Source organism: Rhinolophus hipposideros, assembly GCF_964194185.1.
Source record: "Rhinolophus hipposideros genome assembly, chromosome: 1".
Classification (NCBI taxonomy): domain Eukaryota; kingdom Metazoa; phylum Chordata; class Mammalia; order Chiroptera; family Rhinolophidae; genus Rhinolophus; species Rhinolophus hipposideros.
In genome coordinates this window covers 38,542,259-38,568,404 of record NC_138047.1, presented here as the reverse complement: position 1 = coordinate 38,568,404, position 26,146 = coordinate 38,542,259, and the positions used below count along the sequence as shown (strand labels likewise).

General features: G+C 42.9%; 1 protein-coding gene across 5 annotated transcripts in view; it reads left to right on the top strand.

Moving 5' to 3' along the window:
• Nucleotides 1-26,146, top strand: part of LNX1 (ligand of numb-protein X 1) — a 109,095-nt gene that overhangs the window by 64,029 nt on the left and 18,920 nt on the right. For 3 of the 5 annotated variants that reach the window (XM_081047168.1, XM_081047170.1, XM_081047172.1), the window contains 4 exons: nt 14,072-14,325; nt 14,848-15,000; nt 19,688-19,890; nt 22,195-22,566. In XM_081047168.1, the coding sequence (XP_080903294.1) occupies nt 14,072-14,325; nt 14,848-15,000; nt 19,688-19,890; nt 22,195-22,566 (982 nt within the window). The remainder of the gene's footprint in view (nt 1-14,071; nt 14,326-14,847; nt 15,001-19,687; nt 19,891-22,194; nt 22,567-26,146) is intronic. The other 2 variants (XM_081047169.1, XM_081047171.1) reach the window with 1 other exon arrangement.

Sequence of the window (26,146 nt, the reverse complement as noted above, 5' to 3'; positions counted from 1 at the left end):
CTCCTGCCTATCAGCTGCACTCTTCATAACAGTGGAGTCGGGTCTTCAAGCTGCTGGGGAGCCTTGGGATTTCATAGGATTTGTACCTGCAGGGGCTGCTGGGAGGGGTTGTGCTGAAGCAGCAGTTTGGGGGTGGCCTTTTGGACGCCCTTCTAAAGTGTGTCATGTGAGCACACACTGGGAAGACCTCAAACCACAGAAGTCCCCACCCAACTTGCTTCTGTTTCTATTAAATCTTTGGGCAAAACATAAGAAAAGGAAAAAAATGTAGCCGAATACCATAGTGAAGAGCATATTGTTTGAAGTTGCGACTGACTTTAATTCTGTCTCTGCCACTTGTGGGGTGACCAGCTCATCCTGGTTTTCCTGGAACTGACCCGGTTTGAAAACTAAAAATCCCACATCTCAAGACCCTAGTCAGTCCTGGGTAAACTGTGACTGTTGGTCACCCTACATACTATGCACCCCTCCCTGGGCAAGTGAACCTGTGCATTACATTTTCACATTTGCAAAATGCAGATAATAATCACATTGCCCTCATTAGGCTGTTGTGAGGGTTTAATGACTACAGAGTAAAGCACTTAGAACAGGCTGACCCATTTAAGGACCATGTGTGTTAGTTATTAATGTTATTGTAAGATAACTGGGCAGTGATACACAGGGGCAACAACAAAATCTCAGAGGTATGCTCTACTTTGCTTTAGTGCTGTGTGACCTTGGATAAATTACTTAACCTCTCTGTGTCATTTTCCCCATCTGTGAAATGGGGATAACATAACCCTGCTGGGGCAGGGTTTGACAGGATAACTGCCATGCCTGGTGATAAAGACAAAGCACAGAACAAAAATCAGCTCTGCTGGTTTCTCTTATGACTTGTGATTAACAGGAGAGATACTCCTAACCAGCGGAAGATGGTTAGGTCTGCCTAGGTCTGCCGCTTTTCTCCTGATAAATCCTGTTTTCCACCACAATGCTGTGTATTCATCTTGTGTATTGGATTCTGAATGCCTGGACTGAGGGGCTCTCCCTAGAGGAGGAATAAATCACCTGGAGGAGTCCACACCCAGACAAGATCATTTTAAGCTTCTGCCTATTAGAATGCTTAGGGCCACACCTATTTTCAGAGTTAATCAGGTTGTTTTCCCGAGAGGAAGAATGACTGGGAGACCGCAAGCCCAAGGGCATGAGAAGGCCACTGCAGTTGCCTGCTCCACCCACTGACCCACCCAGCATACTCCACTGACAAATGGCCCTGTTTACAGGGCAGAAGTGAAGGCACAGGCAGCTCGCTGGAAGCTCTTGGCTCATGCCTGGCCTCTACAGCCTGAAGATGCCAGTTCGATGAGAACAGGCCACACTAACCAGCCCATGCTGTTTGTAGCCCTCAGAGCAGCTACTCAGCTGGCAGTGAACAATGTAGTAAAGAGCATAAGGTTATGCATAACCTGCTTCCAATTTTTCTTGCTTTTCCCCTGCCTCCTACATTGCAGTCACCTCCAAATCATCAGCCACCAGGCTGTGTGGTATCTTATCGTCCTAGGGTACACAAACATCTCAACTAAACGTCTGCCTTGCGTTCAAATCCCAGCCCCTCCACTTAGCAGCTGTGTGAACTTGGTAAAGTTACTTAATCTCTCTGTGCCTTCATTTTCTCATTAGCAAAATGGTGATGGGCTCTTCCTCATTGGGATGACGTGAGGACTGCATGAGTTAATCTGAACGTGGCACGTAGAATAGTGCCTGGTCCATAATAAGTGTACTGTGTTGGCTATAATTGTAAGCTCTTCGTTTGAATTGAGATTTGAAGGACAAAAAGATATAGCCACAAATTGTCTTACAGACCTAAATCTGTAAAATAATAGAAAAAAAAGAGGCAGAAAAGGAGAGCCATTAACATTAGGTAAAAGAATATCACTACTTCCCTGCCTCCCCACCCCCAGAATAAAAATGGACACTGCAGACAAGCCAGCTGTTTCTCATGCCTGCACAGCACAGTTGATCTCTCCCAGAGGAACATGGGCATCTTTGGTAAGCTCAGTCAGGTGTGCTCATTTAGGTTGGCATTGGACCCTTTTTTTTTTTCTGAGCCGATTCTACCTTAAGAGCACCCTGTACCTCTCCCCACCTCACCCTGCCCACCTCAAAAGACTGGGGTTCCATCTGCCCAAAACTTGGCCTGTGCTTTCATATCATTTTCCAGTTTGTTTTTAATTTTCCCTTTCTGGTATTCATTAACAAGTGAGCCAAGGATGGGGATTGCTGGGGACATTTCCCCCAGAGGTTTGGAGGCAGAAGATAGGGGCTAATGAGAGGAAGGAGTGTGTGGTTGGTGGTGATGTAAAAAGTCTAAGGGCTCTCCGGGGTGATGGCCTTTCAGGCTCAAGTTCATCCTCAGAGCCTCAACGGAGTGCCAGAGGGTGGGCTTACCCAAGCAATGACCTCTTTTACTTATTAACTGATGTTTACTTCACCCATGACTACACAAAAGGACCAATGACTTTTTTTTTTTCACATATGGTTTCTGCCAGCTATGTGAGTGGTCATGTAATTCGACCCCAGAGAACATTGGCTTTAATGTAGAGGGGGAGAAAAAGTCATCCAAACAAGGAAGAATGACTTGACATAATGTTCTTAGACCAGAGAGGGGACTTTAGGAGCTGCAGGTATAGTGAGTAAGACGTAGAAAATAATGACCCAATCTGAACTTAGAAAGCTCCCCAGTGGGTACTGTGCTCAGGACCAGGCTGCCTGAGAATCAGAGCAGTTGTATTAATAGATGTTGTATTACTGTTATTTGAGTCTTTTCCAAGTAACATGGTCAGGACTTAATTAGCAAGGGTGTGTCCTGCTCAAGGGTGGGCTCGGGGATCTCAAATGGAACAGTTTTGGAAGATGATGACGGATGCATTTATTTTTTTATCATACACAATGAAGATTTCGAGTGCTTTGCATTGAAAGGGTCATGAAATATTAGTAATGTATTTAAAAGATACAGCCTGCCTTCTTCCAAAACAAAAGGATCAAGGCATCCTGCAATGATTAAAACGTATCTGGGCCAGCACAGTTAAAAGTATAAACAGAAAATATCTAATAAAAGGAGCAAGAGAAAACATAGCTGCTCCCAGAATCTCTCAGGCTGCTCTGACACTCCCAAGTCCCTGAGTGCTATTTGTGCAGCAGTGAGGGTTTAGTGGTGAGCAAGACAAGTTGTTTACACTCAATGTAAGCTATTACAATATTCTATGTGGCGGAGGGAGGGAGGGGACAGTCATTTAAAAGGGAAACAAATAAGCAAATACACATACAAAATAATTTCCAAAGATGTAGGTGCTAAGAAAGTGAAAGTGGGTGACGGCAGGGTAGGAGTGGTGGTCCACTTTCAACTGATGGGCATGGAGTCTCTGAGGAAGTGACTTTGAGCCTTCCGTTGTCAACTTCATCCTTCCTGCTCCCTCCTAGGCTCTCCTGTGTTGGCATCAGACTTCTCAGTGCCCACTTGTCTCTGCCCCCAAGGGCATAGCTTAGCCCCAATGAACCGCAGAAATGGGTGACAGGCTAGCAATCCAGTGTCCTGGGTTTTATCCCCAGTACCACCCCCAGTATTTATTTCTCTTCTTCTTTGGTCTCACGTCAGCTATGTTTATCCCCCGTCAGTGTCACTTGGGACAAAGTCTGCACTGAATCCAATATTTCTGTCACCTACCCTGAATTTGCATCCTTGGGGTCTTTGAATGTGGCATTCACACCCAGTTTGCTCAACCAGTGTCACTCATTTTCCTAGATGCAGCTCGGATTTCACCTCTTCTGAGAAGCCTTCCCTGATTCTCCCACACGGAGTAATGAGTGGCCCCTTCCTCTGAGCTCTTCTAACATTTGGCTCGTACCTCTAGCTCTCTCTGATAATGTGGCGTGATGGCTTTTCTGTTTTCGTGTCAGGTTCCTCGAGTGCCCACACTGTGCAATATTTTTCTTTGTACCCATAGCGTCTAGCATCATGCCTGATGTACAATAATTATGCTGGTTACTGCTGATGGAGTTGCTACGATAGTCCAGCTACTGTTAGGCACTTTGCATGAATCTTTAGCCCTCACAATAAGTAAACATTGTTGTGTCCATTTTGCATCTGGGAAACAAGGGTCAGAGGAATTAAGGAACTTGCTCAAAGTGGCAGAGCTCCAAGGTGGCAGACCTAGGAGTCACACCAGGTGTTCTAAACTTGAAAGTCTGCGCCTTTTCTGCTCTACTGTGCTATCTTTCTCACGCGCTCCCTTCCTCGCCCCCATCATAAGTGTTCGCTGATGGAAAAAAATGTATTTTAAAATCACTCTTAAAAAAACTCTGCTGTACCCATGTAATCTAGCAAAAGAGGATATATTATTACTTTTAGTCCTACAGTATGTATAATAGTTTTAAAACACAGATCAAATAAAATCCTATTAAGTTATTAGGGAAGTATATGAAAAAAGAAACAGAAATTAAAGAAAAGTTTTGCTTTCCCTCTTTGATTTTTTGTCATCTGGAGTTGGAGCGTAGGGAAATGAAAAGGAAAATCATGAGCTTGCTGAGGGAGAAGGGAGACTGGTAACAGGAAAACAATCAACCACAACAATTATGTTATATGAGGACCTTGCCGGTGAATCCGTCAATTCCCAGTGTGGTAATTTCCATAAATAGAACACTAATAGAGTGGCTGCTGCTTAGTTCAATTTCACACATTTGCTGAGTGCCTGCCCTAGGAGATACGTCTGGTATGCAGACTCTCTGAAAGGTACCCAGGTAAGCAAAGCTTTGTCCCTTTCCTCTAGTCCCCAGTACCCTGTGGAGTAAGACGCTCCCAGAGCTAACCAGTCAGCGGAGGCAGAGCTGATGTACTTTGACCTGCAGCCAGGAGTGACATGGGTATCCATCAGCTAACTCTTCCCAGTCACCAATATGTGGAAGCCGCCTTGATCCTAGATGGATAAAGGTTTCAAAGTCTGGTTCTGTTGGCTTACTTATGGAACTAGACTCCACGCTTCTACCCTTTGGAGCTTGAATTCTATAGAGAAAAAAATAAGCAGGGAGGAGGAGTAGAAACAGAAGGTGTCAGAAAAACAGCTGCTACTTTAAATAAGGTGGTCGGGGCAAGTGGATTTTAATCAGAGACTTGAAAGAGATGATGGAGCACAGCAGGAGGACGTCTGGGGAAAGAGTGCTCCTGACAGGGGCAGGGGCATCAGTACAGCACGAAGCCCCGCAGCAGGACCGAGCTGGGCAGCGGTGAGGACCAGCAGGGGGTCTAGGAGCAACTGGGGGACAGGAAGTACAGGGCCTTGTGAGAAGCATGTTTTAGTAAAAAGGCGAGCTCTTGTAAAAGGGTCCTCTGGCTGCTCTGTTGAGAATAGATAGGGAAGGGAAGTGAGTATAGAAACAGGACACCTCTCAGGAGGCTGTTGCAATAATCCAGGCATGGATGATGGTGGTTTGGACAACGGCGTTGGTAGTGGAAGTGATGAAAAGTAGTAGAATCCTGTGTAGATCTTGCTGGATCATATTTGGGGTGTCGAGAGAAAGAAAGGAATCAGGGATGACTCTGAGGGTTTTGGCCTGAAGAACAGGACAGATGTAAGGTGCTATTTAATAAAACGGGGAAGAGACCGGATGAGCTGGTTTGGCAGGGAAGGTTAGGGTGCTTGGATATGTGAAGCTTGAGAGTCCTGTGCGAAGGAGACATATAAGTGAAGATGTGAAAAGAGCGTTGTGATGAGCCTGGAGTGCAGGGAGGCACCGGGGTGGAGGCAAGGCCATGCGAGGGGGGAAGGCATGGAACCCCACAGCTCGGATTCAACTCTCCGCTCCACTCTGGGAACCTGGACAAAGCTTCTTCCCTTCTAACTTCCATACCCTCATCTGTGAAGTGGAGGTGGTTTAACTAATATCACAGGCCAGTTGGGAGGATAAAAGAAGACCACATATGTGAAGCATAATACAGCGCATAGTAGGCCAATCGATGTAAGCCGTCCTCTTCCCAACCCCCTTCTGGGTTGCCAAACTGTGGTGATGTGGGCATGCATTGCATGCTTGTAGTGAGGCCATCATCGAAACAGATCAGGGAAGGTCTGGAACATCAGCATGTGGATTTGGGACTTGATCCTGTAAGCCGTGGGAAGCATTTCCATGGGAAGGTTTTGCGTAAAAAGAAGTTATGTTTGGAGGGGTCACAATGGGTTGGATGAGGAAATGGGGAGGAAGACTGGGAGCAGGGAGTGAGGCTAGGGTGTGTTCCAAAGCCCTGGAGGTGTGGTGTCAGGAGGGCCAGGCTGGTGGCTCTGGAGAGGGAGTTGGGTGCCAGGCATGCATGACTGAGGCCCACCCTCAGCCTCCAGAGTCAGCAGCACCCTGACAAGGACTTTCTGTGGATTCCTGAGGCTCCCTGAGGCCTGTCTCCCGGTTGCCTCTCTCGAGAACACAAAGGAGAGCCTGTCACTCGCTCACAGGGACCATCTCTGCTGCAGCAGTCTCCCAGCCTGGCCCCTGGTACCCACTTTGAGTAAAGCTTCTTAGTCACTCATTCTGTTCACAAGCTGCTGAAGCCTAAGACCCAGCTGTTGGCAGGGAAACTTGCTTCCCCAGAGCCCCCGAATCTTAATTCTCTTTGCCTGAAAGTGAATACATCTATTAGTGTTAAATGTCTCCCTTTCCCATTATATAATAGCTTTGGGCAAGTAATTAGCTCTCCCATGAGTGAAAGACAAAGAGTTGAGAATTCAATCTTATTCTCTGACTTGGATCAGAAATGAGGCTGGGGCAAATAATGAAAGGGAAGCCCCTTTGGGCCATTTTCCCTATGTGTGCACCACACACACACACACACACACACACACACACACTCACACAAATGGGGAGGGAGGGAGCTCGGGGAAAGAGTAAGAGGGTGGGAGTGTTGCTTGTGGAAGACTAAAAAGAGAGAAATCAGTCTGACTTACCCACACTGGCAGTTTTGTTTTTTTTTTAATTCCCAGAAGTTGAAATTTTGTCATCCCTTGAGATAGATCTGGCCTACAGATGTGTTTTATTTGGCCGACACAACTGTCTTAAAAATTTTGAACTTGTTTCCAACTTTTAAAGTCAAGAGATTTCACATTAAAAATTGAATTTCAGCTTCCAAATTGCTTACTTCAGCAACACTCGCTGGTCTTTTTCTTTTTAAATTGAGGTATAAGTGACATATAACATATTAGTTTCAGGTGTGCAACATAATGATTCAATATTTGTATATATTACAAAATGATCAGCACAATAAGTCTAGTTAATATCCATCATTGTACATAGATACAAAAATTTTTGTGTGTGATGAGAACTTATAAGATTTACTCTTAGCAACTTTCAAATATGCAACACAGTATTAACTAGTCACCATGCTGTGCATTATTATCCCCATGACTTATATATTTTTTAATGGAAGTTTGTACCTTTTGACCCCTTTAGCCCTTTCATACTGTACCTCCAGCCCCCTGCCTCTGGCAACCACCAATCTGTTCTGTTTCTATGAGCTTGGTTTTTGTTTTTTAAGATTTCACATATGAGATGATGTGGCATTTGTCTTTTTCGGTCTGACTAACTTCACTTAGCATAATGCCTTCAAAGTCCATCCATGTTGTGGCAAATGGCAAGATTTCATTAATTTTTATGGGTGACTAATACTCCATTGTGTGTGTGTGTGTGTGTGTGTGTGTGTGTGTGTGTCCTTTCCCTTATCTGTTCGTCCATTGATAGGTACTTAGGTTGCCTCCATATCTTAGCTATTGTAAATAATGCTACAGTGAACATGGGAGTGTAGGTACCTTTGCATTTGTGTTTTCAAGTTCTTGGATAAATACCCAAAAGTGGAATTTCTGGATCATCTGGTAGGATTGTACGGTACTGTATTTCCCCGAAAATAAGACCTAGCTGGACCATTAGCTCTAATGCATCTTTTGGAGCAAAAATTAACATAAGACCTGGTCTTACATAACATAAGACCAGGTCTTATGTTGTATAAGAGCTGGTATTATATTGTATTACATTACATTACATTACAGTACATTACATTACATTACAGTACATTACATTACATTATATTATTATATAAGACCTGGTCTTATATTAAAATAAGACCAGATCTTATATTAATTTTTGCTCCAAAAGACGCACTAGAACTGATGATCCGTCTAGGTCTTATTGTCGGGGAAACACAGTAGCTCTATTTTTAATTTTTTGCCGAACCACCGTCCTATTTTCCATAGTAGCTGCACCATTTTACATTCCTACCAACAATGGACAAAGATTCCCTTTTCTGCACACCCTCGCCAACACTTAGTTGTCGTTTTGATGAGAGCCATTCTAACAGGCGTGAGGTGATACCTCATGGTGGTCTGGTTCGCATCCCCCTCATTATTAGTGATGTGGAGCATTTTGTCATGTACCTGTTGATCATCTTTATGCCTTCTTTGGAAAATTGTCTATTCAGATTTTTCTGCCCATTCTTAAATCCGATTGTTTATTTTTTTGCTACTGAGTTGTATAAGTTCTTTCTATATTTTGGGTATGATTTGCTAACATTTTATCCCATTCCATGGGTTCCCTCTTCATGTTGTTGATGGTTTCCTTTGCTGCGCAGAAGACTTTTAGTTTGATGTAGTCCCAATTGTTCACTTTTGCTTTTGTTTCCTTTGTCATCATATCAGATCCAAAAAAATCATTGCCAAGACTGATTTCAAGGGACTTGCCACCCATGTTTCCTTGTAGGAGTCTAATGTTTTCAGGTCTTAATATTCATGTAATTAATTCAATTTGAGTTAAGTTTTGAATGTGGTGTAAGACAGTGGTCCAGTTTTCATTCTTTTGCATGTGCTGTCCAGTTCTCCCAATACCATTATTGAAGAGACTCTCCTTTCCCCATTGTATTTTCTTGGTTTCTTTGTGGTAAATTAATTGGCCATATGTCTGTGGGTTTATTTCTGGGCTCTCTGTTCTGTTCCATTGATCTATGTGTCTGTTTTTATGCCAATACCATATTGTTTTGATTACTATAGCTTTGTAATATATGTTGAAATCAAGAAGTGTAATGCTTCTCTGGCTTTATTCTTCTTTATCAAGATTGTTTTGGCTATTCAGGGTCTTTTGTAGTTCCATACAAATGTTAGAATTGTTTGCTCTATTTCTATGAAAAATGCCACTGGAATTTTTATAGAGATTGCATTGAATCTGTAGATTGCTTTGGAAGTACAGACACTTTAGCAATATTAATTTTTCTAGTCTATAAACATGCAATATCTTTGCATTTATTTGTGTCTTCAATTTCTTTCACCAATGTCTTGAAAGTTTTCAGTCTGTAGGTCTTTACCTCCTTGGTTAAATTTATTTCTAGGTATTTTATTCTTTTGGATGTAATTTTAAATGGGATTGTTTTATTAATTTCTCTTTCTGATAGATAATTATTATCAGTAATGTACAGTAATGTACAGAAATGAGTAATGTACAGAAATGCAACATATTTTTGTATATTGATTTTATATCCTGCAACTTCACTGAGTTTGTTTATTAGTTCTAACAGTTTTTTTGGTGTAATCTGTAAGGTTTTCTATATATAATATGTCATCTGCAAACAGTGACAGTTTGACTTCTTCCTTTCCAATTTAGATGTGTTTTATTTCTTGCCTAATTGCTTTTAGGCTGGTTTTCTTGAGACAATGATCAGCAAAGTCTGCAGGCTACTGCACCCTTAAAGCTCTGCTCACCATAGTCCCCACCCAGCCTGACTTCCCTCATTTCCTCACCTGACTAGCATATGAGTTTGCAAGCCTGGTTTAAAATAGGATCAGACTGGGCAATTAATGAACTCAACGTGAGGAGCTGACTCGCTGTTTACCTAATTCAGAAATGAACTGAGAAAGAAAGAATGTGAGAGAAGTTAGATCAAAGGGAAATTGTGCAGTTATTTAGACTGTTATAAGGGTATTGAGGCTCGCTTTCTTGTGGACCACTTTTATTCTTCTCCCATAAGTACATAGTTCACCATCAGAAGGGAGCCCTCCCCTGCAAACCAGCTTGTGTTGCCCTGGTGGCTGAACTCGGTGGAGAACACTCCATCAGAGTCTCTGTGAATTATGCCTGGGGTCCATCCTGCTTCAAGTCAACTTCCATTAGTAACAAAGTCATGGACTCAGGAATTTTTGCAAGAAAGGGATTCATTTTCTCTTCTTGCTCCCCACCCTTGCAAAATTCTGTGGTAGACCCAGTTGTTACATTCTCATATGAAGACTGACTTGCCTCCACTCAGTTTAATATGGGAGCTTAGGATGTAGGAGCTTTGTTATTAACAACAAAACAAAACAACAACAACTAAAAAGAAATGATTTTCAGACTTGCTTTGTTGAACAGCATGTCAAAAGTGCATGCTTTGTTTGAAAAAATGGTTTTTCACGTTCCTTCTGTTCATCCTTCAAGTTCATGGCCATTGCCCATCACCACCTGAGAGTACTTAGCGCTCAGGATAACTAAAAGGAAGAATAAATCCTGCTTGCTTTGAACACAACCCAGGGTTCACCGTATGTTCCTGTACTGGCTAATGCTAATCAGCTCTTCCCCTTTCCTCCCCTCTTCTGTGCTTGTAAATCAAGAGGTCCCAGCATTAGTCAACACAAAAGAGATAATTAGTAAGTACAAGCTGCTACCTTCATAGATCACTCTGTGCCTCAGATTTAAGCTAAGCCAAGAAACTGGAGCAAGCACCATCACACAAGTATGAGTTTGCTTTAGCAGAACCTTTTTTTTTTTTTTTTTTTTTTTTACCAAGGCTTATGAGTCTGACCGTTTAAATCTATATTCTGTACCGTCTCCAGATGTTGTAAGGACAGCCACGATATGAGGCCATAGGGAAGCCTTACTTAGGCATTTCATTAGGTTTTCCTTACCTAAACTCAAATGTGTCTTTGGAACTCCAAGGATTTGAAACAGCAATGGGTTTCTTAATGGTATAGTCTTGGGATTCAGATATTTTTAAATACGGTAACCCTCCTCACAAACGTGGCGGCAGAATAGGATGCCACCTTTTCCGCTAGGATATGCTAGGTCCCCTCAGAAAGCCATGGTTTGTGCCTTTGCCAGCCATTTGTCCAATTGGAAAATTCATTTCCTGCTCTGGCAGGGCACATGGTCAAGGGCAAGGGCACTGCTGAGACACTTTCCAGTCCAACTAAATAGTCTAGGAACTTCCTTCCCATGCGTTGCTAACCAAATACTGCTGGCCTGTATAGAAGTGTTCCACTCATGTATTTATGACTTGGGAGCTGCTCAAATGTATGCTGGCTTTTATTTTTTCCATCACACAGTGTTTCTTTCAATTTTTGAGTTTCCCATATCAACCACTTTGCTATTTTTAAGCAGAACAATTCTAATCCAAAGTAACTAATCAGAAGAGTAAAACCTCATCAGTGCAAAAAGGGAGCCTGAACTCTTTCAGTGAAGGAAAGAGCAGCATTAGAAGGTGCTAGCTGCACTCGATGGCAGGAGTGTGGGGTTGTAGCATCAAAGCCTGTTTCTACTAACAGTAAAACCACATCTCAGCAAATCGAAGATGCCATAAGAAATATCATATTTTATGTACCAACAAGAAATTTTTAAAATCTGCCATTGGTTAAATGATCTCACTACCTTTAAAGATATCTCTGCCATGTGTGGATGGGTCACATTGTGTGGCTTTTGAAATCCATTCACACAAATGTGGTGACCTCTCCTGCCCTCTAGTTGTGTTGTTTGGCACGAAATAGGTCTATCCTTTTTAATGATCTCAGCAACAAAATCTAACACCACTTTTCATCTCTGTGGGGGGTAGGGGGAGTATCTTTCTTTCTAAGCAAATAAAGCATTTGCTTGTCTCTTGCAAGAAAATGTGGAATATCTGTCTTCCTTCTAACGAGGAATATTTGTTTCACCAATATCAAATTTACATGCCACTGCTGTTTTTGAGACTTTCTATATATGCAGTAACTTTTCCCTGAATCATAATGTAATCTTTTCTAAGACATTTAATGGCAGTTAAACTCAATGGCATAGTACCAAGAATGGCTGCAACTCAATGGAAGTGACCAGCTGGATACCTGTGACCGCCATGCTCGGGTACTGGCATCTGCATGGTGACTGTGGCTTGGCAACAGAAGCTATATAACCCCATTAAACCCCCAAGCATCCTACCCTGAGAGATGTTAAAGTATGACTAAACTGGCATTTTAGAATGGATGGATTATGGAAGGAGCTACAATTTATTGAGAACTTACTATCTATCTGGCAAGGCACTAAACTCTTGTCAAGACTTAATGTCAGCCAGACCTCACAGCAGCCCAAGAGGTATGTGCAGATTAGGAACTTTAACCACGTTAACAAAATTGGCCCAGGTCACACAGCGAGGTAAGCTTCACAGCAAGGATTCTGAGCCAGACAACAGGCCCTTCCAGCTACAGGCTCTGTAGTTCTCGGGGCCATGTAAATCCTGCCTGCATATTGACTGCAGACTGCCATTTTACTCTCAGATGGGTTATTTATGTAGCTCGTCACTTCTCAGCCTTTTGGCTGAGACCAAGTGTGTAAAATAGTTCAAACATATAAGGTTTCTATGACGCATTGATAAAAATAATTTATAATATGCATATTCATCATATGCAAATAGCCACATTTTAAAAGGGCTCACCCATATTATTTCTGCCTTCACAACACTTGTGGAAGCCAGTGTGGCTGTCTGTGGCTATTTCCTTACCAAAGCGCAATGAGATAGTTAAATCACCGTTTTCTGACCAAAACCCTACGTAAGAGCTGAAACGACTTGCCCAGTGGCACATGGAAGTACATTTATAGCAAAATATGGACCTAGATCAACTCAAACCTTGGTCTCATGGCCCTTGGGCCTGCTCTTTAACACAGATGGTGAATGGGTATAGACCATTATGGTGTTTTTTGCTTTTTTTCTAAAGACTGTGGATGTTGTTTTACTCTCCCAGTATTAGAAGACATGACAATGAATGAAATTTTTCAGTACGTAGGAGCCCCAGGCCCTCGTCCTGGCCACTCTGAGACCAGCCTACAGGTAGACAAGGACAGTCGGCAAGCCTGCCTCTCGAGAACAGTGGTGCTGAGTAAACTCCTGTGGCTTTGTGGTGATGTTGACTCTGTTTCCATGGACAGTTAAATATGGAATCTGGGAGGAGCTTTGAATTTATGTTCAGTGCTTTGGGAGCTAAACCCTAAAGAGAGGACTGAGTGTGTGATTAAGCACTTTCATGGTCCAAATAAACACCAGCAAGAAGGAATTACCAAGTCCACATCACTGAAGATCGCCACCCTCAAGCCTTAGTCTCATAGATGCCATGACAGCTTTCGTAACTTTGCATTCCAGGGGCCAGTGAAGAGATTGCTTTAAGAGACTGCAGTAAGCATCTTTTAAAAATTGTTCTCTCGCTAAACATTAATGAATGCCAACTATAATTTTATATATATGATGTGATAGTTCAGTGTGAGGTCGGAGGGATAGTGGATGGGGGGAGGGGGGTTCACAGTGTGAGGGATATAAATGATGAATGTCTAAGTATTACCTTGTCTTGTACACCTGAAACTAATAAATAAATAAATAAATAAATAAATAAATAAATAAAATAAAATAAAATACGAAATGATGCTCACCTTTAGCAGGGATCAGAGCGATTCACGTTAAACGTCAATGAGATGCTATTTGCACTGAACGGTTAACAGATTTCCAGGAGGAAACAGCATTCCAGGGTGAGAGTATAAAAGGACAACCACCATGGAGAACAATTTGACACTATTCTATCCAATTTTCAAATACAAAGATCTTTTAACCCAAAAAAAAAAAAAAAATTGTTTTCTCGAATTATCGGTTCATTTGGTGGGCAAGCATATATGAGTATATACATATGAAAAGGGAGGTGGATATCGGGGTGAGCAAATCAAGTCCCATGTAGCAAGCATGCCTATGTGAAGAAGCCTGGTTATTCAGGCACAAAGCCAAAGCCATTTCTCACGTCTACTGGTTTTGTCACAGCTGTAAAGGTGCCTCTCACTATGGCCTGACCAAAGACAGGAAGAGGCGCTCTCAGGATGGCTGTCAGGATGGCTGTCCAGATGGCTGTGCAAGCCTTACATCAATGGCACTCTCCCCAGAGGTTTCTGCAGCTGCCACCATCTCCTTAACGACAGATGAGCCTGGCCTCGACAACCCTGCCTATGTGTCCACAGCAGAGGATGGTCAGCCAGCAAACAGTCCATCGGACTTTGGCCGGGTCAACCGCACTAGGGGTGAGTCAAATGGCTGGTTGTCTGGGAACGGGCTCTTTGCTTTGAGATAGCCCTCTGTGGAATACTGACTGTGGAAAGTTCTCGAAATGTTGTGTTGTTGTTTTTTTAAGGAGAAATCACTCTGGTAGTTTTGGCAGCAACCTAAGTCCAATTCTACAAAATGAAATGAAACCATGAGTACCTCAGATCATTAAAAATGTGTGTAATCTGCCTTGGTGAAAGGGGTTGAAGCTAGACCTAATTCATCACTCCTCCAATGTCAGTACTTTCCCATCCGTGCTGCTCAGGAAAAGTGCTCTGTATTCAGTCCACCCCAGGAAGAAAGAAAAGCAGATTTTTAAATACGCCATATATATTTCATTGTAGAAAATTTAGAAAATATACATAACCAAATTCTATCACGCTACCATCTAGAGGTAATCACTGTTCATGTTTTATTGTACATATCTTACCAGATGTGTGCATAAAAGAGGATTTCTGTGAATGTGTAGCTACTGTTCCTTACTTCTCTCTTTTCCTCAGCACGGCCCTTTGAGCGATCCTCTATCAGAAGCAGATCTTTTAAAAAAATAAATCGAGCTTTGAGTGTTCTTCGAAGGACAAAGAGTGGAAGTGTAGTTGCCAACCAAGCTGACCAGGGTAGAGAAAATTCTGAAAACACGACTGCCCCTGAAGGTAAAAGAATTCTCTGCAGACTGGGAATGGGCTGGCCCTCCAGAATGACTTCAGGGGTGATGACAACTTAACCCCCACTCACTTTCCCAAGGGTATAAAATAGTTCTGATCTTGATTAGCCTACTGCTCACATTAGTAACTACAGAAGGAAAGTATAGTTATCTGTTTACATAGACAGGGAAAAACGTGTTACCTTCAGGTACTAGCTTAATGCATATAAAGAACAATTGTAGTTAATAAGTGAAAGGCAGTTAGAACAGTGCTGGTGCAACAAGCCCATGTCGTTCAAGGGTCAACTGTCAATGTTATATAAGTATTTATCCATATTATGACTAGGGCATTGGTTCTGAGTGTTTTCCATGCATTAACTCATGTGGTCCTCATAACTTGATGAAATTGCTGTTGTTATTATCCCCGTTTTACAGGTGAGGAATCTGAAGCATAGGGAGGTTCCTCAGCTTGCCCCAAATTACCTTGCTAGACGTTGAATCAGGTAATGTGGCTCTAGAATCCATGCGGAGTTGTTATTGGATCTTAGACCCTGTGTGTTTTCCCCAGTATAAATGGAGCTGAGGAAACACTGTTCTATTTCCTTCATTTTATATTAGAACTTTGGGGCACTAATAATAGCTTACCCCTCCCCCCCCAAAAATTGAACTTTTCCTGTGTCTCAGGTAGTGTTCCAAGTCATTAGATATCACAACAATGCTAAGGGATTATCATGTTCATTTTACAAATGGGGAAATTGAGACCGAGATTCGGTAACTAGCCCAAAGTCACCCAGCTAGAAAATGGCAGGCCTAGGATTTTAACTCGGGTCCTCTGGCTTCAGAGCCCTTTCTCTTAACCACTGGTCAAACCACTGTCCTTAGCATGCCTTTAGAGAATTTAGAGAAGTCTTATAAGACCTCTTCTTGCTTACTTATTACCTCTCACCCTGTATACACTCACTCACACATGCACACATACACAGATTTCTTGCTCTAACTATTCTGAACTTATTACAGTCCTATGAATACTGTCTTTTGCTCTCTTCCATGCTGTTGTCCAGCCTGCATTGCCACTCTCCTTTAGATGCCCTTCTAATGCCTCCTCCCAGGTTCAGCATAGGCTTTGCCTCCTCCTGGAAGCCTTCCCTGATTCCCTCAGTCCCCCATTCCATCCTTCTTCAAGAACCCTACAGGTTCTTGAAGCACCTGTATCTGTATTATAGCAACCATCGTCTTTAATTGTAACTATACCTATAAGGATAAGGGTTCTTTTTCTGAGTCTTTGTATTCTCTAGGCCAAACACAAACCCTTGTGCATAATAATGTTTGCTGAATGTTTGTGCAATGATTAAGTGAAAGGATCAGAACTTCCTTTCTGCCAGTCTTCCCTTATTAAAGCCTCCTTAATTATACTCTGTATACAGTTTTCTCCTGCCTGAATGATTTATTTGCATGTTTATTGCAGAAACAATTTTAATAAGAGATTAGTATGAGTAAGGCACTAACCTAGACTATAATTTTATATAAAGACTACAAAAGCCAGCTCTGGCTTCACTTAAGACTAAAGTAGAATAAAATGCCAAAGAATGAGGTATAAATAAATGACAGTGGCAGCCATAGGGAGAGCTGCATCATTTCCAAGTAGAGCAATGTAATCCATTTTTAAGGAATGGTTCATGATCTGGATGGGCATTGAGATTTTGACTGCTGTGGAGACAAAGCCCCAGAAAGCAGTTTCCAGGCTCTCGGCCTCACATAGAAAGGTGCTGGCTCGGGTAGTAAATGGCCATCAACTGTGATTGGATGGCCATCAGCTGTGGCTAGTTGGCCGTCAGCTGTAACCAGTGAGCCATTGGCCACTAATATAACTGCTGTGGCTACGCTGGCAGAAAGAATGGCTAGCAAGAGCGGATTGCAGAGAGGCGGATGCCGCCAGTGAGAATATAGTGATATGATTCCCCTACTTATGGCTCCGTGAATGTTCCTTTTTGGCCTCACCATGTCCTGCGTTCTTATTTGGGGAGCGGGAGCAGAGACCCCTCCGGACGCCCCGCACGACAACTGCGTTGTAAAGTAGAGGGAGATAAGGTTAAGGTCAGATTAGAGAGGGTCCTGGATGTCATTTAGGAGTCTGGACTTAATTGGGAGCAGTGAATTTACTTGAAAGCTTTTGCGTAGAGTTATTGCAGGATTGGAGCTGTGTTTCAGGAAAATGAAGATGGCAGCCGTGTTATACGTGCAAGGAGCTTAGAGTAGGGGAGAATGGATTTCCTTCGATGCTCCAGGAATCTATTACTCTGGAATAGGGTGAGGTGTTTAAATTCAGTGGGGCTGGTTGTGATGCCTGGTGAACTCTCACGGTATGGTTCATCCATCCTTTTTTATATCAGTAAAGAGACTGGCTCTACTATTTATCAGCTGCATGACGTTGGCCAGATTATGTAACTTCTCTAAGCTTCAGTGTTTCATCATCTAAAAAAACAGGGATAATAATAATCTACTTCATAGGATTGTTAGGACTAAACAAAAAATTGTGCGTGCAAATTGTTTAGCTCAACACCAAGCGCATAATAAACTCTTAGTAAATAACATTATATCCTATAGTCCTTGAGTGAAGACAGAATATTGAACCATTTCATTTCTTTCCAGAACAAGACAAGTTTGGCAGTTTAAACATTACTCTAACTCTTCACTAGGGTCTCACTGGTGTGGCTGTCATTAGTATCATTTACAAGTGTGACTGGGTATGTCTTTTGGACTATCAAATCAAACATCCTTCCTTGAGTGGTTTAGGTTTGGGAGTATGGTTTTCGTAAATCTGTTGGGAGGGAGGGTGGAAAGGGAGTGGGGAGGAGAGAGAAAATCTGCAGCTTTGATGATTATTTCCAAATCCTTTTTTGCTCGGAATAATTTTTTTTAAATTTCCATTCCCTTGTCACCAGACCTGTTACAACAAATGCCTGTGGTATACCCTACTTAATGTAATCAGACTAGTTTAAACATTAATTGAACTCCATCACCCCAGTGCTGCTAGCACCAGGAACTGACAGATTAAGACGGCTGCCCACAGCCTCACAGCAAAGCCAATCACTTACTTTAAATTAAATCCCCGTGAAGGTTAAGGACCCACATTTACAATGCCTCTGGCTTCCTTTGGCTGCTAAATTGCTTTGTTTATCATGTTCTACAATACTTAGAAATAACTTTAATTCTTTCTGTATTATTCCTAGAGAGTTGAGTACTCATTAATGAACTCAGTTCGTTAGGGAAAATGGACTGAGGTCATGGGTTTTGAAAAGAGGCACAAAGAGTATATTATGCAGAACCAGGCTTGTCGTCTTCCCAAAAGACATAATTAAGAAGAATCTTAGGGTAGAGGCAGCTGTCAGCAGCTATAGGACACAGAAGCAGCTCCACGTTCCACATTCAAACTCAAGCCTCAAGCAACTCAGGAGGGGTGTTTCTTCCCCCACACAGGTGTGGTTTGGCCGGCGTTTACCGGTGACCTTCTGCATACTTCTATTCAAACTGAGGTAGAGAACAGTGCCAGTCAGTCCTACTTGCTTAAGGTGTATAGGACAGGTCCCCTGGGGGACTGGCCCCTGACTGTGAACCCCTGGCTTCAGGGAAACCTGAGGGATGTGACAGGAGGGCAGGTCATGACAAGCTTCAGTTCTGACCCGGCTCTGCGGGCCACCTAACTTTGTGACCTCCAACCAGTCATATCACCTCTCTGAGCTCAAGGATCCTCACCTGTAAAATAAAGGTTTGACTTGCTATCAAGCTGCACAACTACTAGAGCAGGTCTCCTATGTGGGGGCATGGTGGGGTGGCAGTGGGGAGGGCATGAACTATTTCATGGGAAAGAAGAGTCCTCAGTTAAAAGATAAAGTTTAAAACCGCCAGCCTAGAGGATCTCTGAGTGTCCTATTAGTGATTCAGTGAATCACTAATAGTGAATTAGTGCTTCAGGCAGATCAGGGACAAACCTCTAAAAGCTACCACCCAGGCCTGGGCCTCTTTTCTTGATCATGAATCAGGCTGTTTGACTTCCTTTATTGGCAACAGTGTCTGGTACAGAGGACTGGTGAGTCCCTATGCCTGAAAAGCAGGAACTTTCAGGAAGAAATCTTCAAAATGATCTGAAAGGACAAAAGAGCAAGTTATTATATTTTATCCCTTGATAAGTAAGTGACAAAACTGCAGTCCATTCCGTAAAGACCAGTCATTCCTTCATTCCTGTTTACTCAGTAAACATCAGCTGAAGTGTCCTGTGTGTGGAGATCTACAGAATAGCCAGAAATTATGTCCTGAAGGATCTTAGAGCCCAATGGGGGATGGAAGAAGCAGGCATGAATAATAATAATAGAAGGTTGAGTGCCATGAGAAATAGAGAGAAAGCTTTATGAGAAACGGGATGTTTAGAGAGAGCAGGGAAAGATGGATCAGGGCAGAGTTTAATTGGAAGGGATCATTTCATGCAGGCCTTAAAGAAAAAACTGGGTTTAGTCCTAGAATGAAAAACATTCCAGGCAGAGAAACTTATACTGGCACGGAGGCAAGAAAATGGAAAACATGTATGAGGAACAATGCATAGTTTAGTTTGGCTGAAACCAAAGTTTGGCAAAAAAAAAAGAATGGTTGGAACTGTGCGTTGGGTGGGCGTCTTAAATAAATACCGTCTTGGTCCATTTTAGTCTTTCCAAGGTTGTATCACCTGATTCCAGACGGTGAAATTACCAGCATTAAGATCAATCGAGTGGATCCCAGTGAAAGCCTCTCCATTAGGCTTGTGGGAGGCAGCGAAACCCCACTGGTCCATATCATTATCCAACACATTTATCGTGGTGGGGTGATTGCCAGAGACGGCCGGCTCCTGCCAGGAGACATCATATTAAAGGTAGAGACTGCGGCGGTGGGGTCATGAATAGGGGATTAAGAAAAATCACTTTAGAGCAAATTATTGGATGGGTGGATAGGTGCATGGGTGGGTGGATGGATGAAATACTAAAATAAATGTGGAATAGTCACTTTCCATAGTTACTATGTTGTTAGGCTCTTCATCTGAGATTTGTAATTTAATTGAGATAGGCTTTTGTCCCTCTCTGTCTTTCTCATTCTTTCACTCTCCTTTTTCGCTGTACATAAATATGTCTTTCTGTCTCTATCATTTTGTCTCCGTCTTCCCCCCCTTCCTCTTTCTTCTGCCCTCTGGCTTCTTCTATCCTCTCCCCTTCCATTTCTCTACCTCCTCTTTTTCTCCTCTCTCTTCCTTCTCCTCCTCCTCTCTCTCCTTTCTACTCTGTCCTCCTACTTTAAGTAACAATAACATAAAATGATGTAAAACTGGAGCATATCTTAAATTGTTTTTACAGTAGATTAATGAAACATTTTGTATTTTATTTAATCACTCTCATTCGCACACCACTCTAAAGTAAATTTCCTGTAGCTTAATGGCCCTCCATGAAAAAAAGTAATCCCTAAGCTATCCCCGCCAACCCCCAGACATTCCAGGGGAGACAGGTGGTGGAACAGAATACCTTGGGCAATACTCTCCTCTGAGGGGAAGAGCATAAGGGAGGAATTTTCAGAAGAGAAAGGATAAAGAAAAAGTTGTTTAGAAGTCAAGCATGTGCCAAAAGTGACAAGAAATCCCTCCTTGGTCATATATTTCCTGTCTGATATTCAGATGACAGTTTCATCCCATTAGTTCTCTGAGGAGCCAGCCCCTGACACATCATGAGCTGTTTCTTTGGCAACAAGTTCTTATTCTTTGGAATAAGAGGAGAAAGAATTTAAAGGAGTTATCATAGAAACATTGAAATTCCCATTGGCCTTTGAGGGTGGAATACAAGCAGGACCCATCAACCTCAAAGGACAGTCAGTGGTGCAATCGGTGACACGCTATATGGTGTCCTCCTAGTTCTGGTGGAAACTATGCTGCCTGGAGGGTTACATAATACAACGTTTTGATTCTTATGGCCTTCAATTGGCTCTTGCAAACAAAAGAGCTGCCAGGACTGTTTAGCAGGCGACCCTGACCTTCTCTTGGCCTGGATGTGATGGGGGAAAGCAGACACAGGATAAGGTGACAGAGCAGAGCAAGGTCTTTAAGCTCCCTAGTGGCGCAGACAAATGTGGAGCCTTGTCTGTTCAGGAAGGAGCCTCTGTCTATCCCTGTAGAGGCGGCAGAAAACCAGCAACTGTACGCTGCAGGAAGACCTTTAAAATCTCCCTGCAAAGCTCTTCTAACAGTTGGCTGCAAGTACAAGAGCTCTTACCAAACCAGAGAAATTCAAGAAGGTCGGTTCTCTTCTGTGGGGCCTCCCTCCTTAAGCACAGAGTGCAGGGCTGCTGTGAGATTGTTTTCTTCCAGAGCAGCGAAGACCACTAGGGGCTATAGCCTTCAGGCTGGGCCTCATTAGCCAGGCAGGGTAATTAAAAGCAGAAAGCCCAGGCAGATCAGTCCCGCAGGTCTTTAATGAAGCACAAATGAGAGGGCTGAGCTTGAGGACATTTAAGTAGCATCATAAAATGATCCAGCCTTTCAATAAAAGGCCTGGAAACTTCTATTCACATCAATTTGTTTGAAATTGCAGAGATTTTTTTTTCCTTTTTTGAGAACATGCGTAAAAGACCTTTCAGGCAACCACCATGAAACCTGATTCTCTCTCTCTCTCTCTCTCTCCTCTCTCTCTCACACACACACAGAGTAGTGAGCGCTTTAAATTCTAATATGGGTGACCCAGGGAGAAAAATTCATTTGGAGATTTTTGGAAGGAAAATGTCAACTCAGTCTTAACTAAACAGTGCTTTAATCATTTGAGCTCAAAGGAAAATTTTTTCTCTTTCGCCTTTTTCTATTTTTTCTTCCTTTTCTCCACCCCCACCCCCAACTGAAAAAACAAATTTGGCAAGAGAAATGAAAGTTAGGATTGTGTAAATAAATTGGGGGGTGGGTGGGGGTGCTATGTAAAGACAAGATTGAAAAAAGATGGTGTCCACTGAGAGACCTGAAAAGATGGTGCAGGTGACACTCAAAGGATGTGAAATAACGTTGAAAGATGGGTATATTTGGACACCGGATAAGCTGACAGAGTAGAGTGGCCTTACTCTACTAGAAGGGTCTTGGTGATTCTGCGGGCCTGGGCATTCTAGGAAGAGTTGTGGCAGGTAGAGCTGACAGCTGGTTCCCCTCCCCCAGGTCAACGGGATGGACATCAGCAACGTACCTCACAACTACGCCCTGCGCCTCCTGCAGCAGCCCTGCCAAGTGCTGCGCCTGACTGTGCTGCGTGAGCAGAAATTCCGAAGCAGGAACAACGGGCAGGCACTGGACACCTGTGGACCCCGGGAAGACAGTTTCCATGTGATTCTCAACAAAAGCAGCCCTGAGGAGCAGCTTGGAATAAAACTGGTGCGCAAGGTGGATGAACCTGGGGTGTTCATTTTCAATGTGTTGGATGGTGGTGTGGCCGCCCGACACGGTCAGCTGGAGGAGAACGATCGTGTGTTAGCCATCAATGGACATGACCTTCGATACGGCAGCCCGGAAAGTGCAGCTCATCTGATTCAGGTAGGTCACAGATCATTCTAAGATCCTGGTCAGAAACTCTCAGCACGAGCAGGAATGCCCATCGCCCTGACCTGTTTACTACCACACGTGTCATACAGGGCCTCCCATTCGAGGACTTAAGGTCGAAGGGCAGGTAAGAACACTATTCAAGCAAATGATGTGTCTTGGGGTCGTGGACATTCCCTAGGTGTTGCCAGCCATGTAATCTTAGGTGAGTGAACACGTTGGGCTACGTGCTGCAAGTTCACCAGGTTAAGCTCACTCAAGTTCAGCAGGGTTGTGTCATCCTGTACCCGGTATGTTAGTTGCAGGCCCAGGGGTCATTGAGATACATTCTGATCACATCCGAGACATCCTATTGTACTAACTGCTATAAGAAGCTGTACCATGTGCCCTCCAGGGGTCTTATGGACAGAGACAACTATAGGATTGGCTAAGGCTAAGCTTTAATCTCCTTGGCTACACCCAGGCCCTTTGGACAAGCCCACAGGAACTCAAGTTTGAATTTGAGAGGAAGTCTCCTAACAAGAGGGGTAAATAGATTATTGATCATTCAGGCAAATAGAGTTCCCAATAGCCTGACGTTGGTTCAAACTAATTCATTTTCCAACTGGTATGATGTCATCAAGGCCCAGCAAGCTTCTGGTTGACTTTGGCAGAGTCACCATGAGTCTTTCTAATGTTCACTGAGCTGCCAGCTTTATTCTTAGAGGGACAGGCTTTGTTTTGGGTTTTTGTATTCTAAACCATTCATTCACTTCATTTAGCCAATATGTGTTAAGTTCCTGCTGTTTGCCTAGCCCTGAGTTAGGTGCAGAGAACAGAGAGATGAGGACTCTCAGGCTGCTCTCCCAAAGAAGCCCACCGTCTCATCAGGGACATGGACTTTTTCTAAATGACTGCCATGTAGTGTGATAGTTCTGTAATGGAGAAATTAAGCACCGTGCTGGTGCAGGTGAAGGAGTGGTTTCTGCTTGGATGGGCCTAGGAATTCTGCAGGGGTGGAAGATCTTGAACTGGAGCTTTGAGGAATCAGAAGTTTTCTAGGAGGACAAGGCAGGGAGGGTCATTCTAAGGCGATACAACACAGAAGAACATTTCCCTAAAAGCCTCTTAAGGAAATGGTTAATACCTGGAGCAGGGTGTACATTAAAAAAAAAAAAAAAGCAGCCATAGATAAGGCAGGAGTGGTAGGCAAGGGTCAGATCATGTAGAGTGTTACGAGCCACATTAAGGAGCTCAGACTTTATCCACAGGGTCATGGGGTGTCATTGGAAGAGTTTAAGAAAGGAAGTGACATGATTTTCTAGAAGAATCTCTCTAGAGGCAGTGGATTGCTGACAGGAGACGGGCAAGAGTACAGGCAAGAAGTAATTGCAATTATCCGGTACATCATGTCAGCTTCCCCTTAGCGACGGAAGTGACTTCAAGAACAGTGAATCAGCATCAGTAGTTGACTGAACCTTGTACCAAGTTCCATGGAGGATGATAGTCACGAAACAGAGTCTGCCCACAATGACTTGATTATCTAAGTACAGTGGTACCTCGGTTTTCGAACGTCTCCATTGACAAACATTTTGGTTTACAAACGCCATAAATTTTATGGATCTATGGTATCATTAGATAGTAAAATTCATGCTAAATTTGCAATTTTAGGGGTTGATGTTAAAGGTCTGGAATGGATTAATCCATTTTGCATTACTTTCTATGGGGAAACTGTGCCTTGGTTTTCAAACGTTTCAGAACTCGACTGGTCTTCTGGAATGGATTACGTTCAAAAACCGAGGTACCACTGTATAAATAAATCTCCCTATGCTTGGCTTCTAGCCATGGAATTCTTCTAGGTGTTGGTAACTCTTTTCACTATTGTGTGTGTCTTATTCGTCTTGTTTGAGGAGAACTAAATGTGGATGAAACTGACATTTTAGATGTAGATGACCTGAGGCAGAGGGTACAAAGGAGACTTACCCTGCTCACTCCATCTACTAGAATCAGAAAGACATATGGTGCCTTGGCCCCTGAACTGAGTGGTTCTTAGTGGTGTCCCAATTCCAAGGTGATTCTCAGCTTGATAGATCTTCCCACAGAGATAAGGTCATGCAATTGGAGACCAAAAGCAGAGTTACAGGGCCAATTTTCCTACTGCAGTTTATGCCATCTAATCCCAAGTTCATATGCTCAGCCCCAACTTCTCCTCTGAACACCACACTTCATATCCAACTACCTGCTTGATTTCTCCAAGTGAATGTCTAAAAGGCATCTCAAATTTAATGTCCAAAATGAACCCTTGGCTTCTCTCCACTCCACCCCACCCCTTGTCAAACGTGCTCTTCCTTCAGTCTTTCCCAGTCTCTAAAAATTGCACCATTTACCCAGTTACTTGAGCCAAAAAGAATCTCTGTTCAACATCCCCCTCCCACAATCCATCTCTCACCACCTCCATGGCTTCCATCAGCCGGGCCACTATCAACTTTGGTCTGGGCCCCTGTAAGAACCTCTTAACTGGTCTCCTTGCTTCCATACGTGATCCTTTACCTCTACTCTCCACACAGCAGTTAGAATGACCACTTTACAAAGTCAATCCGGTCATGTCCCTCTTCTTGTACTCAGCCCTCTGATGCTTCCTAAGGCAATTTGATTAAAAATTCCCAAACCTAACACCGGCCTGCAGAGCTGTACATAATCTGGCCTTTAGTTATCTCTCCAACTTCACTTCCTAAGCAAAGGGGAGAATTTCTAGCATTCTCCCCTGTGCTTACCCAGGCTCAGTTACATTGCCTTCTTACTACTCCTCAAACATTTCAATAACTTTTTCACCTCAAGGCAGATGTTCTTGCTGTCCCTCTGACTGGAAGAAATCTTCCAACTATCTACATAATTCACTCCCACAATTCATTCAGAACTCCTCAAATGTCACCTCAGAGAGGCCTTCACTGCCAAGCCCACTTAAAACAGCACCTCCCACCCCCAATTCTGTATCCTCTAATCGGCTTTATTTTGTTTTTCTACCAACTAATTATTACCTGCCAATGTAATATAGTATATAGTATTGTATCTCAAGTACTTCAAGAAATGCCTTGCCATAGTAGACACTCAATACACATTTGTTGAATGAATACATTGAGTCAAATTATAAAATGTCAATATGTATAAAATATAATTTACACATTTCATCTCATAGGGATTTTTTTGTCAAACCATTTACCAAAGAACAAATACCAAATCAACTTTTACATGCTATTTGTCCCCAAGATAGAATCTCTCATTTTTGTCCCCTCGAATTTGCTCAGCTATTATTGGCACCTTCTAGTGCCAAGAGACGTGTGGTACAATAGGGAACCAGACTGATACAGTTCCTGGCCTCCTAGAGCTGAGAATATATTCCCATGTCTAAGCTCAAATACAATCAAGCCAGCAATTAAGCAGGCTGTTTCGGACTCTAAGTGCCAATGGGTGAGAACAGAAAATAGACAATGTTTATGAAAACATTAACCCATGAAAAAGGAAGAGTCCTTGTTTTTCTTCATAAAGAAACTTACTCTAAGCATGATCTTGTGTGTGTGTTACACTTGTTAACTCC